The sequence below is a fragment of the Chelonoidis abingdonii genome, chromosome 6 (assembly GCF_003597395.2).
Source record: "Chelonoidis abingdonii isolate Lonesome George chromosome 6, CheloAbing_2.0, whole genome shotgun sequence".
Taxonomy (NCBI): domain Eukaryota; kingdom Metazoa; phylum Chordata; order Testudines; family Testudinidae; genus Chelonoidis; species Chelonoidis abingdonii.
In genome coordinates this window covers 16,616,266-16,632,953 of record NC_133774.1, presented here as the reverse complement: position 1 = coordinate 16,632,953, position 16,688 = coordinate 16,616,266, and the positions used below count along the sequence as shown (strand labels likewise).

General features: G+C 42.1%; 1 protein-coding gene across 2 annotated transcripts in view; it reads left to right on the top strand.

Moving 5' to 3' along the window:
• MYO5B (myosin VB) overlaps positions 1-16,688 on the top strand; it is a 380,719-nt gene that overhangs the window by 243,065 nt on the left and 120,966 nt on the right. For both annotated transcript variants that reach the window (XM_032768192.2, XM_032768191.2), the window contains exons 13-14: positions 10,662-10,784; positions 12,505-12,588. In XM_032768192.2, coding sequence (XP_032624083.1) covers positions 10,662-10,784; positions 12,505-12,588 — 207 coding nt within the window. The remainder of the gene's footprint in view (positions 1-10,661; positions 10,785-12,504; positions 12,589-16,688) is intronic.

Sequence of the window (16,688 nt, the reverse complement as noted above, 5' to 3'; positions counted from 1 at the left end):
CTGTTCAGTGCCATTTTGTTTCATCCACTGCACTGTCAAGCCTCTCTTTCTCCAGGGATTGAGAAGACCTCTAACTATATTAGGAGCTAGGAGGAAAGTTTCCCAGGTGGCAGATTGCCCTGTTACTCAAAACAGCATCTGGTACTGGCTGCTGTAGGTGACGGGCTACCAGACTCTATGTACCATTGCTCTGATTCATTATAGTAATTCCTACATATAAAAAAATAAATGGTACCCTGCTTTGGTGTTGTACAGAGCCCTGCTGCCTAATGGGGACAGCCTGAATACAGAACTCTGTCCAGTTCCAACCCACTGCTACTTTTTGTCCACGCCTCTTTGACATAGAACCTGAAACAGAGGAACAAACCCCACAGTTTCTGTGGTAATTCTCTTTAACTTGGGAGTGGTGTAATTAGTCACAGCTTTATAATGGACCCTTTTATAGTAACCTGCAGACACTCCACAGCCTTACAAAGTTTTCAGTGAGTGTGGTGAGTGAAAGCACCATTTACTGATAAAACCTACTCACCCCCACATCCCAGTTGCTGGGCTTGTACTTTTAGAATTTCACCACTCCTCCTTGCTGTTATAAAATAGCAAAACCTCTTCTGTTATGCGGCACCATGGAGAGAGAATTGCTTTGCTGTTGGCCGTAGTTGGTATAAAAGTACAATAAGCCAGTTGGCAAGAGAGCCCACTACTGCAGTGGATAAATGTACTCTGGGACTGAAACTCCATTCAGGGGGCTAGCAACATGATGAGATACTAGAGCAGAAGTGGGGTATTTGTCACCAAAGTTCTTGCCTCACGAAATGTTTTTCCTGTATTTTTTTTAAATGTATACAACTTCTTTATTTAGCCTCTTCCATATGACTTTTGTATGCCAATGGACTTGAGTGAACTAAGTAATATGAATAGCTACAAAGCATAGCAAGAATATAGCTACAGGGTTAAAAACCAAATAAGAGATGGGAGTCACCAGTGAAACAAAAGGGTTTTGAGTACAGGCAGGGGCTTGAAGAGAGAAGCTTCAGTTCCTCATGTTTTGAAGGAGTTTTTCTGACTATACATGTTGTCAAGTATCAGAGGGGTAGCCGTGTTAGTCTGGATCTGTTAAAGCAGCAGAGAATCCTGTGGCACCTTATAGACTAACAGACGTTCTCCAATGCTCCAAAATGTCTGTTAGTCTATAAGGTGCCACAGGATTCTCTGCTGACTATACATGGAAACTTTCACAATCCCCAGACTCTATAATGGATACTTCTTTCTCTATGTATCGTAGGACAGGTCGTAGTTATTTTACGTATCCCTTAAATGTTCCAATTATAAATGTGGATGTTAAGTCAGAGTATAGTTACTTGCTATTCATCCCTGTGCCAAAAACAATGAAATCAGGTTACTGGTAATTTTTAGCAGGTTGATTTTGAATCCCACTTGTATCTCAGCACATGTCAGTGTAAAGTTCACTATTAAAAAAATACATTTTCTTTGAATTTGATGGTTGCTTGGTCTGTAGAAAATCAGTGGAAAACAAAGTGGCATCTTCTTTCAATGCTGGGCAGCTGCTTCCTCTGACTTCTGTTTTATGAACCGCTGCATGTAGGTTAAGAAGAGGGGGAGAACCTCTGGGGGGTTTATGGTTTGGACTTGATTAATTCTAATCAAATGGCAGAATAACGACTTACACGTCCAGTTGTCACCCAGAGCGTGGTGAGGGAGCAACAAAATGTGCAGCCGCAACCTGTATAAAGTGCTACAGAATTTTGGCCTACCCAGGGCCGTGCTTGGTTTTTATCATATATTGGAGGGGCAAGGAAGAAAGAAACCATTAAAATTCTCTGTATTGGTTTTTATAATATTAATTGCTGGATCAGTGGCTTCGAAGAAACCTCCTTAGTTGTCCCATTCCTTTTTTTTTTCCTGATAGATTTAAGGTTGGATTTAATGTTTCCTTCACTCTGAATAGCTCCCTGATCTTTGCTGGCTGATTCCTTTGAGTCTTGGGAGAATTTTATTTATTTGACACCCTTTCCAACATGAAGGAAATGGCCCAGTCCTGAAAAATCCTGAGTAGATGGAGCAGTTATTTCTAGTGCAATAGCCCCTGGTCATTATCATTAAACTAGGTACTGTATAAACAAATGATTGGCTCTAAAGGCTTTAAGATGCCATAAGGACACACAAACTCCTGTTCCAGTACAGATGACAATCCATGTCCGGTAGTGGCCTATGTCAGGTGCTACTTGGGAAGTTTAAAAATACTGTACAATGCACCCATTCCATTGTGCAGTAACACAAGGAAAGCTATTTAGTGTGAACTTGAATATAGTGAAACTCTGTTTTAGGGAAGAAGAATGAAGCCTGTGAATTTTCACTCCACTTATAGTAAAGTCCAACTCTCTAGTAAGTGGGTTCCACTGTGAAGTGCGTGACTTCCATCATATGTATAGGTGTTAATGTTGTATGTCAGTGGAACTAAATGCCCCACTTTCCTATTGCTGAGTCAGAGCGATAAGAGGGTGGAGAAAAACTAAAAATAGCATGGACAGCCTTTAGAGCAGTGACTCTCAAACTTTTATCCTGGTAACCCCCTTTCACGTAGCAAGCCTCTGAGTGCGAGCCCCGCCCCCATAAATTAAAAAGACTTCTTATATATTTAACACTATTATAAATACTGGAGGCAAAGTAGGGTTTGGGGTGGAGGCTGACAGCTCATGACGCCTCATGTAATAATCTCGTGGCATCCTGAAGGGTCCTGACCCCCAGTTTGAGAACTCCTGCTTTAGAGGATTTAAATGGGTGTAGCTTTATTTAGGTTGTAGCTATGCTGATTTACACCAGCTAAGGTTCTGACCCATAAGAGTCTAAACTAACTTTTAATCTTAACATGATATTTTCTAACTACCCAGTTGCAATGAGTTCCATGGCTTAATTCTACGTTACGTAAAGAAAGATTTTTAGTTATTGTTTTACATTTTTAAATTTAATTAATTGTTTCCTGCTTGTACTTGTATACTGGGACAAGGTAAATAGAAACACCCAACTGGCATTCTCTGTTTGGCCTGGTGGATAGCATGCTAGACTGAGAGACCTGGTTTTTGTTTCCGGTTCTGCCACTGGCTTACTGGATGGGCCTTGGGGAAGTCACTTCATCTCTCTGTGCCTCAATTCCCCATCTTAAAATGGGGATAATGATGCTGACCTTCTTTGTAAAGCACTTGAAATACACTCATAAAGTGCTATATAAGAGCTTGTCTCTTCAGCCGAGGATCTCCCTCTATTTAAAAGACCCGTTAGATGATCTAGTCCCTCTCCAAGCACTACTGGATTATTTCCTTCTGTATGTTTTCTAGAGTCTGTCCGATTCCATTGTATGTACTCTTTATAATGTATCACCTCTGATATTTTTCTAAACTAAGTAATCATTTCAGCATTTTAAAAATCATTTCTTGTTTGAAAGCCTCATGATTGATCCGATGCTTTGGAAACACATAATTTAAGACTAGATAGCCTATGACCTTACCATTTCCATGCACCAGAGACGGGAGTCATTATTATTTTTTTATTTATTACAGTAGTGCCTAGGAGCCCTAGTCATGGCTGAAGACCTACTGTGCTAGGCACTGTGTGAACACAGAACAAACAGATGCTACAAAGATCTCACAATCTTGTTGTTTTTCATTGGTAATGACAAATATTTTTATAAATACAGTACACTCTGCTTATTAGAATAGTAGCTCCTCGGCTGCCAGCAAAAAGTTGCTATTATCCAGTGGTTGGTAATAAGCAGAAGGCAGGTTGATGATGCTACAGCCTGGGACATGCCTTCCTGACTGCAGCCCTGCAAACCTGCACATGGATGGGGCTGCAGCGGGGTCAGGTGCTGCAGCCTGAATGCTGGTGCTTTCCAGAAGACGCTGGGGACCTGTGGGACTGCACCATACCTCTTCTTTCACTCTCTAGGGGTATGGCTCAGCATGTCCCAGTGATTCCTTCCCTGTGTGCAGTCCCCAGCAGGGCATAGCCTGGAGAGTACAGGGAGAAGGTACCGTGCCACTCTGACATCCAGGCTGCAGCCCTCATTCCCACTACTGCCCTGACCATGGCCTGCCCTCCTGGCCCGCAGCTCCTTACATCCTGTGCTGCAGCCCTAGAAAGGAAGGGTTGAGATGGGCTGAGTAGTGGCCTGGCTGCAGACAGGTTTGCAGGGCCGCTGCTAGGGAAGGTATATCTCAGTGCTTCCTTCCCTGGCTTCAGCCTCCAAAACCTGCCTGCAGCAGGTAGGGACTTTCTTTCTTTTAAAAAAAAAAAAAAAAAAAAAAGGGGGTGGGGGGGAGTGCTGATAAGTGGCATACCATTGTCAGTATTGAATTCTGTTAATGGGATGGGATTGGTTCCCGGCAATCTGTTGCCATTAACTGGCAGTTGCTAGTATCAGGATTGCTAATAGGCGGAATATACTGTAAGCGAAATACTTATCATAGATCACCATGGGCGTTACATAGATGGCTTACAGTGTAGTGTTCTGTTCAGTTCAGCTTCTTATACTGGGCCCATCACCGTGGAATCTGAGTGCCTCCCAAAACGGAATTAAGCAGCGTGATTATCATCTGTCTCGTGTGGCTCTTTTTCTCCCTTCCTCTCCCCAGCAGGAAGTTGTGATAGAATTATTATTAGTTTAAAATTTACCAATTATTTTAATGGTTTTCCTTTTGCCCTTTTGTGTGATGAATATTTAACTAGATTCCCAAATGTGGTTGCTTTGAAAGTGTTGATAAGCCCTTATATAAACTGAGTTCTTTTCAATTTGTTCTCTATGGGGGGCTTTTAGTGGTGGTGGTGTCACTTTATAACCAAGCCTTTCTGTGACAATATAAAGCTGAGGTCCCCAAAGTGTGGGGCTAAGGGGCCATGGAGGAACATTTGGGGGGACGCAGTGGGGCCTGAGCAAGCCCCCATGGGGGGTAGGGAGGGAGTGCCACCCAGCCCTGCTCCAGCCCCGCCCCCAGCCGTGGCCCTGACCCCAGCCTCGGCTCCGTCCCCAGCCTTGGTCCCTGACTGAGGCTCAACCACAGCTCCGTTCCTGGCCCCACCGCCATCTCGGCCTTGGCTGAGGCTCCGTTCCCGGCCCCAGCCCCGACCCCCTCAGGTGCAGCCCCAGCCTCGGCCCCCTTACCCTTGTCCACATGGCCCCGTTCCCAGCCCCGGCTCCCGTGGGAAGAGATGTAGACAGAAGTAAGGGGAGGCGTTACCATGAAAAATTTGAGGAGCCCTGATATAAAGGGTTGCATTGCAGTTTTGGCCTGTAGTCCATGGGCAAAATTCCTCTCCCTTGAGTGTCATGCTTGTGCTGTGCGTTGGTTAATTGTTGCCCTCCATCCCATAGGTGTCTGTGTTTTATATGCCTCATTTGTGAAGTGCTTTGATATCAAAAGGTGCTATATAAGGTCAATGTGGAAAACACGATTGCTTCAAAATCAGAAGCAGAAAATAAGACTATGTGTCTATGCAGATTGAAAGAACCCTTCATCTTTCTCTCACAGCAGTTAAATTTTTCAATCTCTCACTGCTGACAAAGACAAATTTCACCCACTAGGAGAAACCTGAGATGCATTTTTGTTGGTGCTTGATATAAATTCAGTATAAATAATTTAAAGGGGCCAGTTGCCTCAGTCAGTGAAATAGTGGACTTTAGTTCCATATATCTCATTTGGCAGCAGTGTTGTGGTCAGGTGAAGTTAGATGGGAATAATGAAAAGGCCTCATCACAGCATTGTAAATTTACACTGCTGGCAAAGTTGTAATCAGGGAGAAAAATCAAGGAGTGAGAAATGTCAGCATGACTCGGATTTTAGTCCCACAAAATGTAGGTGTGATCCTGGTTACAATTGAAGGCACGGACGGCATGGTGAAGTCTAACCAACAGCTGTCTGAAAATATAAACTGCTTGTATTAAGCTGCATTTCCTAGAATTCCTGATCCGTTGATCCAGCGTTTGAATAGATGACACTATTTTCTGTTAAAAAACCCTTTATACAGGATGACTAGCAGAGAATAGTGGTGCTTCATTTACCATTTTTAGTTGATTAAGCCACCAATCTGTTCCTCAGGATCTTGATTTTAGTAGAACAAACTTCCTTAAATTTAGTGGTAGACACATGCGCCTCTGCTGCATAATCATCATAGAACGCATATGCATGCAACTGGGTTTGTGGCTCTCAGAGATTGCTTTCCCATACCAGTGTGAAAGTGTGGCACATACATGCAGCTAAGAATAGTTTTTTATAAAATATCCCCTTCATTCAACAGTCTCCACTGACAGCCCTGGGAATTCGTCAGCTTCCTTTAGGCTGAACATCTCAGCCTTGAGACAGCAACAAAAGTGACCTTGATCACAGCTGACTGCTCTCCTTAAGGCTTTCCTCTCTCTCACTTAATTTTTTATGTTGGTTTTTTTTTTTTTGGCTAGTTTGTGCAGAGAGAGATAAGGCAGAGGTGCTCTAATAGCAACAGGGAATATGCCACGTTTAAAATGCACTCAGTGCACTATGCTGAGCAATGGGATCCCAAGGCTTTGTATGAAGAGACATAACTCATTCCCTTAGGTTTTGGCCTAGTAGAGGTGGCTTGACAGGTTCACATGATGCATAGATTTAAATGAACAGACAGAAATGGAAATGCCTCCTGTGAGTGACTGTTGAGAATGCTGTTAGCAACACGTACTGTAACAAAGCAAGTGGTCAGTCGCTTATTCAAATAGGGTATATTTATTTAATATATCTTTAAAATATTATAAGTCTATATTGATATAGGAACTTTTCGCCCGGAAGGATCCTAAAGCACTTTACAAATTTAATAAACTAATATAGGATGCTGTTCAAACTACATATTTTTTTGGTTTAAAGATCTTACAACAACACTTCACACCAGTGTAGGAGAAGACATGTACAATACCCTGTGAAGTTAAAACTATGCGAGCAATTTAGGTAGGCAGACTGAAATCAGATAAATTACTATTTGGCCTGAAAATGGGGGCGAACACCCCCACTGTGTGAAAGTGCTATGGGATCTTTAATAATGACACATGGTTAGTGATTTTTCATGCTATGACTCATTCATTCACCCACAGCTGCTCAGAGCTCCTTAACAGCCTGATGGCATTTTGATCCTGTAATGGCTCAAAGTAAAGTGTCACCATCAACATTTTTTGCCACAGCTAAGTCTCAGAGCCAAGAGGAAGGATGGCTCAGTGCCTGGGCATTAGCCTGGAACTTAGGCGACTTGGGTTCAAGTCTTTGTTCTGCCATAGACTTCCTGTGTGACCCTGTTGAAGTCACTTAATCTTTGTGTCAAAGAAAAAAGATAGTAAAATTTGTGTAAATTGAGCTAAGAACAGTTCCCTCTCTTGTGGGGCATCGTGAGAAAAAGTAGACTAAAAATTGTGAGATGTTTAGTGTCGCATTTCCCAAGCTAATTGCACCTCTGATCCTTTTGTAGCCTCATTGAGGGCACCCCACTTTGATCTCAGGCATCTAGCTGTCACCTCTCTTCAGGCAGTACCCATGAGACACTCTCCTCCTGTAGACCTGGACCTGAGGCTGCAGAATTCTGCAGTTTACTGTAATTGTCAGGGGCAGTGACAGGTTAGCCAGAGAGGAGCCAGCACTCATAAAAACCAAGTACTGTTTATTCAGAACAAAAGCATTTCAGAGAAAACCTATCTTTAAAACAATAAACAGCTTATTTGCAGGTCTGATTTGCCAGGCAGTTACCCATCTTGCACATGGAAACCCTGGCACACATTCAATGAATTAAAAATGGATAAATCATACGTCTCAAAATGTAATTGTAAATGGGGAATTATCATTGAGTGGGTCTGTTTCTAATGGGGTCTTGCAAGGATTGATTCGTGAGCCTATGCTATTTAATATTTTTTTGTCAATCATCTGGAAAAAAAAAACACATCATCGTCTCTGGTAATGTTGGCCGATAACACACGAATTGGGGGAGTGGTAAATGAAGAGGACTGGTCACTGATACAGAGCGACCTGGATCTCTGGGTGCGCTGGGGGCAAGCAAACAATATTCATTGTAATATGGCTAAATGTATAAATCTAGGAACAAAGAATGTAGGCATGGGGGACTCTCTCCAGGGAAACAGTGTGTCATCGTATAATTCCCCCACTCTGAACTCCAGCGTCCAAGAGATGGGGTACCAGCATGAATTTCTCTAAGCTTAATTACCAGCTTAGAACCTGTAGCGCTGCCATCAACCAGGAATTCCAGTGCCTGGTACACTCTGGTCCCCCCAAAACCTTGCCCGGGGAACCCCAAGACCCAGACCCTGGATCTTAACACAGGACAGTAAACCCTTTCCCCACCATTGCTCTCTCCAGGCTTCCCTCCCTGGGTCCCTGGAGATCACTGTGATTCAAACTCCTTGAATCTTAAACAGGGAGGAAAATTCACCTTCCTCCCGCCTTCTCCTCCCCCTTCCTCCTCTCTCCCACCAATTCCCTGGTGGATCCAGACCCGACCCCTGGGGTCTACACCAGAATACAAAAACATCAGGTTCTTAAACAAGAAACTTTTAATTAAAGAGAGAAAACAGTAAAAATTATCTTTGTAAATTTAAAATGGAATAGGTACTGGTTTTTTAGCTATAGGCACTGGAATACCCCAGCCTAAGTATTCAAGTACAAAAAATCCTTTCAGCAAAAATACAAATTGAACTCTTCCAGCCAAATACACAATTAAACTCCTTCCAGCCAAATGCACATTTGCAAATAAAGAAAACAACATAAGCCTAACTCACTTTATCTATCTAGTACTCACTATTTTGAACTATAAGAGCCTGTATCAGGGAGATTGGAGAGAAACCTGGTTGCACGTCTGGTCCCTCGACCCCAGAGTGAACAACAACCAAAAACTAACAGCACACACAAAAACTTCCCTCCCTCAAGATTTGAAAGTATCCTGTCCCCTGATTGGTTCTCTGGTCAGGTGACAGCCAGGCTTACTGAACTTCTTAACCCTTTGCAGTCAAAAGAGATATAAAGTACTTCTGTTCTATTAACTTTTACTATCTGTTTATGACACAGTGACTCTGAAAAAGATTGAGGAGAGGGAGGGAGAAGGTTGGAGCAAGCAGCCAATTAGGACAGGGCAGAGGAAGTCAGAGAACTTTCTTCAGTTCTGAGGAATGCCCAGAGATCCCTGTTTTGGCTCCTTCATTCCTATTGGCTGGAGTCTCGGGCTGGCTGCTCTCTGCAGTTTTTCCCCAGAGTCACATGGGAGGGCGGGGGGAGGAAGAGAAGCACCCCATGTATCCTAGTATCCCCATGTAAGTATGTAAGATAGATGGAAGTGCTTTCCTGGACTGACCTTGCTTAGCCATTAAACATGATGAGATCACATCACAAGGGGGCATGCGGTTCTTTGAGTTCACATACTAGGTCTTTCTTAAATTCAAATATAGATAGATAGACACCTAGTCCCACAGTTCATCAAATTTGAGCTATTTTGATGGCACAGTTAAAAGTTTGAAAAGCTTCTCACCAAATCACTCTGTTTTGTAAGCATATTAAGAAAATCTAGAATCTTAAGGGTTTTTTTGGTGAAAACCTGTCATTTTGCTGCAAAAGGCTACCTTTGTTTTGAAAATGATTAAATTTCTGCTCTGAGCAATTAATAAACTTTGCCCAGGCACAGGAATATTACTGCTTTTTTGCTGGTAGAGATAGCAAAATGTCTTACCCTGAGTAAATCATTTGAATGTTTGCATCAATATTGAATGAAAACGCTGGTGGGGTGTGGGGGAATGACAGCACTGGAATCCAACACTGGAATGGGTTACCTAGGGAAGTGGTGGAATCTCCTTCCTTACAGGTTTTTAAGGTCAGGCTTGACAAAGCCCTGGTTGGGATGATTTAGTTGGGGATTGTTCCTGCTTTAAGCAGGGAGTGGGACTAGGTGACCTCCTGAGGTCCCTTCCAACCCTGATATTCTGTGATTCTATGACAGTGCAGCAGTCAGGCCAACAAGAGCTTGGTTACTGAAAGAGATATTGGGATTATGGTGTGTTTTGTTTCTCAGATGTTAACAAATGGGAACACTCTTGATGTAATTCACATTATTCATTGTTTAGCGATGGTCTTGGAGCTGTACAGAACCCAGAATTAGTCCCTGCCCCAAAGAGCTCAGTCTGAGGCCTATATATAGATCTGCAGTTCGTGTAGATCAGCTGAGTGCCATTGACTTCTGTGGAGGTATGGTGACTTTTACTAGCTGAAGATCTGTGGACACACTGAGAAATCCGGATGGAGGAATAACTTAGGGTTTTGGTTTCTTAATTAATACCTATTACTATAAACTTATCCTTGTGCTCCCTTATGTAATATCCTCTGGTGATGCCAACCTTGATTTCTGCATCTTCCATGCTGCCCGCTATGCTGACTTCCCTAAACCTGGTACCAAGCCATCTCCCTCTGCTGAGTCCAGTTCCTCCTAAAGGCTCATTTCTGCCATCACCTATAAGACATGGGCTAAAAAAAATTAAAAAATAATAATGTAATGAAACCACGAACGTGTGTAGTATCTATGCCTTTGAGTGTTCATGTGATATAATTGTAAACCTTCTTCTTCTCTTTTGTGTTTTCTAGGTTCCTAAAGGAACTGACCAGAACTGGGCACAGAAATTATATGACAGACATTCCAGCAGCCAGCACTTCCAAAAACCTCGAATGTCCAATACCTCCTTCATTGTTGTTCACTTTGCAGATAAGGTATCAGGGCATATACTAAACACTCAGCACATTGAACACAAGAATTTATGATGAATAGTCGGGATGGAAGGGGTTTACATTAGCAGTTAGCTTTTTTTTAAAGCCACATTAAGCTATTTAGGCAATGACTTTCCAAGTTGCCTAAGGTATCTGAATGCCAAATTGCCATTTTATTTTAATTGGGCATCCAAATCTCTTAGTAAGTACTTAAAATCTCAGCCTTAGACATTGTACTGAGTTTTAAACAGGGATAGTTGAGACTTCTGGTTTAACAAACCTCCTTCAGAGAGTTGCGCAGACTAACATTAATAGAGGTTGCTATATCCAGGAAAGATTGAAACAAGGACATTTTCTTGAGTGCCAAAAAATCTCATGTTTCACAGGTTTAAGATATGAGTGGAACTGGGACCATTTTCCCTCCTCTGGGAGGGAGAAAACTCTAACTTTTGATTTTTCAAAGCTTAGAGGCTGATGCTTATAACATCCAGTAATGGTCTCAAGCTTTGTTTAAAATATGATTTGAGGAATATTGCTTGGAGCAGGCAAGAATCTGTGAAGAGGCTGTAGTTACTAATGCATCTTTCTCTGTGTTTAAAATGGAAATCAAAAGCAGGTCTGAGTAAGCATAAAGGAGTCATGTGACACTCATGCTTCAGCCAGGTATTGTCTATTGTCCTTAATAAAGTCTGAGTCTCTTTATACTAACTTGAGAGTGAATTACACTATTCACAGTTAAGCCTGGGGCTCGAGTTCCGTTATACACCTTATTTTAAGCACATTCTCACTAAATGTTCCAAAAGAAGATATATTCCCATTTCAAATTCTGCATATGTGATCTGTGACAGTTAGAAATTTGCTTGAATTTTTAATTAGGAAAAAATAGGTTTTACTCAGAGTTTTTGAAGACTCATCCGGTGCTTTTTGGCCAGGTCTTACTTGAAAAACAACTGATTCTAAACTTCAAAAAAGTTTACTTGCAAGAGAGATTGGGTGAGACCTAGCACAGAGCTCTTCACGATCTTTTGAGACTGAGGTGTGGGTGGTTATTCACTGGCTTACCAGAAATGCTAACGTGGGCCTTCCAAAGAGTGCCGTATGAATGGTAGAGTCCTGGAAGTTTTGCCATTGACTTCAGTGGGAACAGGATTGGATCCTGAAGGGGGTACTAACTGGGTAATGTACAGTGTTTGAATTAAGTTTTGTGTAATGCCTTGTATCTTACACTCAAATATTTTATATTAATAAGATAAACTGGTGTGACCTTCCTCATGCTTTACCCCCATTCATTCAGCCATACAAACCACCTTTCAAATGAGTTTATGGCAATATGTATACAATGGCTAAAACCGTGAGAGATTACAGATTGTAATTACAGCAAGAGACTTGCAATACGCGGACTAATCTGAGGATATGGCTATACTGCAATTAAACACCTGCAGCTGGCCAGAGTCAGCTGACTCGGGCCCATTGGATTTGGGCTGCAGGGCTATACAATTGAAATGCTGGAGCCTGAGCTCTGGGACCCCAGTGTTGGGAGAGTCCCAGAACCCAGGCTCCTGCATGAGCCTTAATGTCTACACTACCATATTACAGCCCCACAGCCCAAGCCGTGTGATCCCAACGCAGTTAATGGTTGCCAGCCAGGGGTGTTTAATTGCAGTGTAGATGCATTCTAAGGGGTTTAACCACCATTCCGTTTCTCTGTTGCTTTGTATGGTAGGTGGAGTATCAGTCTGATGGATTTCTGGAGAAAAATAGGGACACTGTATATGAAGAACAGATCAACATACTGAAAGCCAGCAAGGTAAGAGCAGAAGAGTTGGAAAATAGTCCACATTAAACCAAAGCTGGCATTGCTAAACTGTTTCAGTTTCTCTGCTCATTTTAAAACACCCAGGAGTTTGTGCAAAAGCTCTCACAGTCTACACGGTCAGGAGCAAAAATAAAAAGTAAATGTAAAAAGTGAACTTAAACGGTCATTTTACCCAGGTATTCTCTTCATTCATATAACCCGCAATCTCCTCCCTGCTGTATATCCCCTGCCATGTTGGAGGTCCTAAATCATGACCTCCATCTTTCAATCAACTTGACTTGATGGAAACTCCCTTCACAACTTGCTAACCCTACTCCTTAGTCAATCAGGGTGAAGATCACCCCAGTACAGAGGGCCAGCCCAAGGTATATGTACCACTTAAATCCCTCTTAATCCTTATTTTGAGGATTTAAGTGATGCATGGGTTTTGTGATGGATGTCTACATGGGAGTGATTTCACTTCCAAAGTGTCACTGCTCAATGACAATGAAGCTTTCTTTTCTTTTCTTTCTCCCTTCCTGCCTTCTCCCACCCTGGGACTATGTGTATGGTCTTTGAAGCACCTCCAGCCTCGGCTGATCCGGAGATTAAAAGACCATGATCAGGAATTAAACCCATATGTTGCAGGTGGCATTGCAGAGCACTTCTTTTAACCTGCTATCCTGGGCCACAAATCCAATGCTTGTAGATGAAAAAGCATTTACTTTTTACTTCACTGCAGTATACCACAGTTACTGTTGTTGCTTCCATGTAGACTATATGTTCACAACTCTATTTAATAAAAATGCAAAAAAAAAAATTAGAGTTAATATAGCATTAACGTGGAAATATCAAGGAATCAGCATACAAGAAATTCCAAACATTGTCACAGCTCCCATAACCTTACAGCCGATATATGCTACGGTGTGCAACATTAACAAATAATTCATTAAGATTTACAGCGAACAACAAAAAAGTTCTTTGATCTCTGTGACACTAGGATTCCAACTCATTACTGTTATAATCTGTATCTGAAAAGTGTCATGTAATGTGTCGTTGGAAAAAAGACTAACATGCTGGTTATTAATATCACTGAAACGTTTGTAGCAACACTAGGAATTATGGATACTCTCTGATACTATGTTCTAGGGACTGTAAAAAGACAAAGGAGGCAAAACAGGTATTTTCCAGAGAAAGGGGAAGGCAAACACCTCTGGCTCAGTACCAAACTGAGCCAGATGAGAACAGAGACATGGACAATGGACTGCTCATTTCCATCAGAGGTTGTAGGAAGGTCATTTGCATTGTAAAATCACCGGAGACTGCAACATTGACATGAGGTTGATTCCCTGGGGGACATAGCAAGCAGAGCTGAGCCCTGGGTGGGCTTCCTGACCTATAAGACAAAGACAATCCCTTTGAGGAAATAAGGAAGAGAGAGAGAGAGACTCCATCTTTCTCCTTGACCTTTGGAGACAAAGGAACCAAACAATTTGATCTCGATGTTGGGTCCTGGCCAGGAATGGCTGGAAAAGAGATTGGGGTGAGAGAAACCATCTTTAACAAAGACTGTATCTTGCTAGATTTAAGTTTTAGATGCGGCTTCACTTTTAGATTAGGGATATAAATACTGTCTAAAAAGCTAACCGTTTAAATGGTTAAAAAATATGTTGTTTAAATGGTAAACCATTTAAGTGGCTCGGGCCCATCTGGCCAGCACAGCGGGGGCTAGGGCCACTCCAGCTGGGCACTTCCACTCCGGCCGGGCGATACAGCTGGGGATGGCACCCGCTCCGGCCACATGCCCCAGCTGGGCGCCGTAGGGGTTAACGGTTAAGACGGTTAATCAGTAACACTATGCTTTCCGGTTAGCTTTTACATCCCTATTTTAGAGGTTTGTAACCATTTCTACTTTTATCTCTGCTACTTAATGTCACTTAACCAATGTCCTTTTGTTAATAAACTTGTTTTATTTTTACTATAAATCAGTCCATGCTATGCTTGAAGAGTGTGTTTACTCCAGTTAAGTTAGTAAGCTGTAATGTACTGAATCTTTAAAAGTGCAGCAAAGTTAATGCCTTCTGTGAACACTGATAGGGGCTGTGCATTGCAGCGAAACCTCTCTGTGGAGCGTGGGGGCTGGAGTTCACTGATTGTTACCTGCAACGCAAGGTTTGGGCTGGGAGAGCCTGGAGGAGCTTGCTGATGAGGAAGACGGGGAGATGACACACAATGTAATCTCCAGCAAAGCTCACCCTTGCTGCGTGAGGGTAATGCTGTGGCTCCCAGCTCTCAGTATCCCCAGCAGCGTCTTACGAAGGTGTTGTCAAGCAGGATGTACACCCAGCTTTCTATTTTATCTGAGGTTTACTCTTTAAGCACTGGAAGATAAGTTTTAAGTGATTCTAAGTGAAAAAACTGGGAAAAGTGCCAGAGGTCACGGTTTTATTGTTTTCTCTTTGTTTACTTCAGGTGAGGATAGAACAAAAGGAAGTGTAAAAAATAAGTAGACTTGCTAAAGGAAATGAGGGCCAAGACATAGCCCTAATGAGGCAGCCACACAATTCAAACAAGCTGAGATAGTTATAGAAGTTGGAAGTTGCAGAATGGACCAAAAGGGTGGAAATGGCTAATATAGAGAAGGACTGTAACCATCAAGAATGGGAAGTAGACCAGTGTGCCGAAGAAACTGACCTGAGAGTCAAGGAAAAGGAGGCAGAAAAGCTGCAGTATGTTATAATCTCACACCAACGTTACATGGTGCCTGCTCCTGTGGCTTTCTCTGCTGTGTATCCTGTAAACTCACTGGCTCCCAGTTCCAGGAATTCTAATGGAGTATCTGACTTTGAATAATAAGTTCCTTGATTAAAGGGATCTTTGGCCTCTGAAGATTACAGGCTCCATCAGCTTTGCAAGCTGTAAACTTGGTAGGTTTCTTGAAGCAGAAAAAATTGACTTCTGGAGCATGCAAGCTTTGCCAACAGAGTGGAGTGTCCACATCTTTAGCACGTGTTAAAAATAGATAGAGAAGTTCTAATGTGCATCAGTGAAATTACCAAATTTGAGAGCTCCTCATTAATTTTACATTTGAAGCCAATGTAACTTAATTTTTTAAGGTCTCGATGAGATTGGCTGAAAAAGTCAAGTTTGACAGTTATAGGACTTAGTATTTACAGGTTGCTTATCTGAGAATCTCAAAGCACTGGACAAATATTTATTAAAAAGAGATGGACCTGAACCAGAACCCCAGATCAAAACACCCACATTTTGGGAGAACTAGATTCAAACTTTGCAGCTCAGTCCCTTCTAATTTAATTGATATTTAATTACAGATAGGTAAATTGAGGCACCAAATGGCTAAATGACTTGACCTAAGTCAGATAGTGGCAATGCCTGAAATAGAAGCCAGTCCCGGATCTCAGTAACTTGCTCTTATCTCCTGATAGTATTTAATCTATTAATTTTGTATCACACTCTTAGGATCTTTAAATGAATGCAAACCCCTCCACAAATGGTTTTGATTAACAATTCAAATAAGGCAGTCTTTTCTTTGACTCCTTGTTTTAAGAAAATGAGGTAACCACAAGGGTATTGGAAAATTCTTGTGAACTAGTCCAACCCTACAGTACACAATCCTATTTATTCTCATCCTACAACTTAAAAATACCCTATTGTTGTTTTGTTTTTCATTTTACCATCTCAGTCCTCTAGTTTTACAAAGTCCAGCTATTGAACTGAGACTTGGAAAGTCCTAAGATCAGAGTGTAGGTTGCAGTCCCGGAGAACAAAATCTTGACATCAGTCAGAGCACTAGTGCTGTGTATGCACAGGGCTGGCACAATAGTCATTCGACAAGAAAGTGCACTTTGGTGTCCTGAGAGCAGTCATGCTGCAAAATCCTGTACCAGTAAAGCCCAGATCGGAGCAAGCATTTGTTAACCTGTCTGTCATTCCTAAAATGGCTAACTCTTGAATCCCCTCCAAACCTTGCAAATAGACATCTGTGTTGCCTGTTCAGCTGTAGGTTGCTTTTGTCTCTGTTGACTTTTTCTTTCCATTCATCTGAAGTCTCTCAATGCAGTGAAATTAACCTGCCATTTACGCAGTGTTAT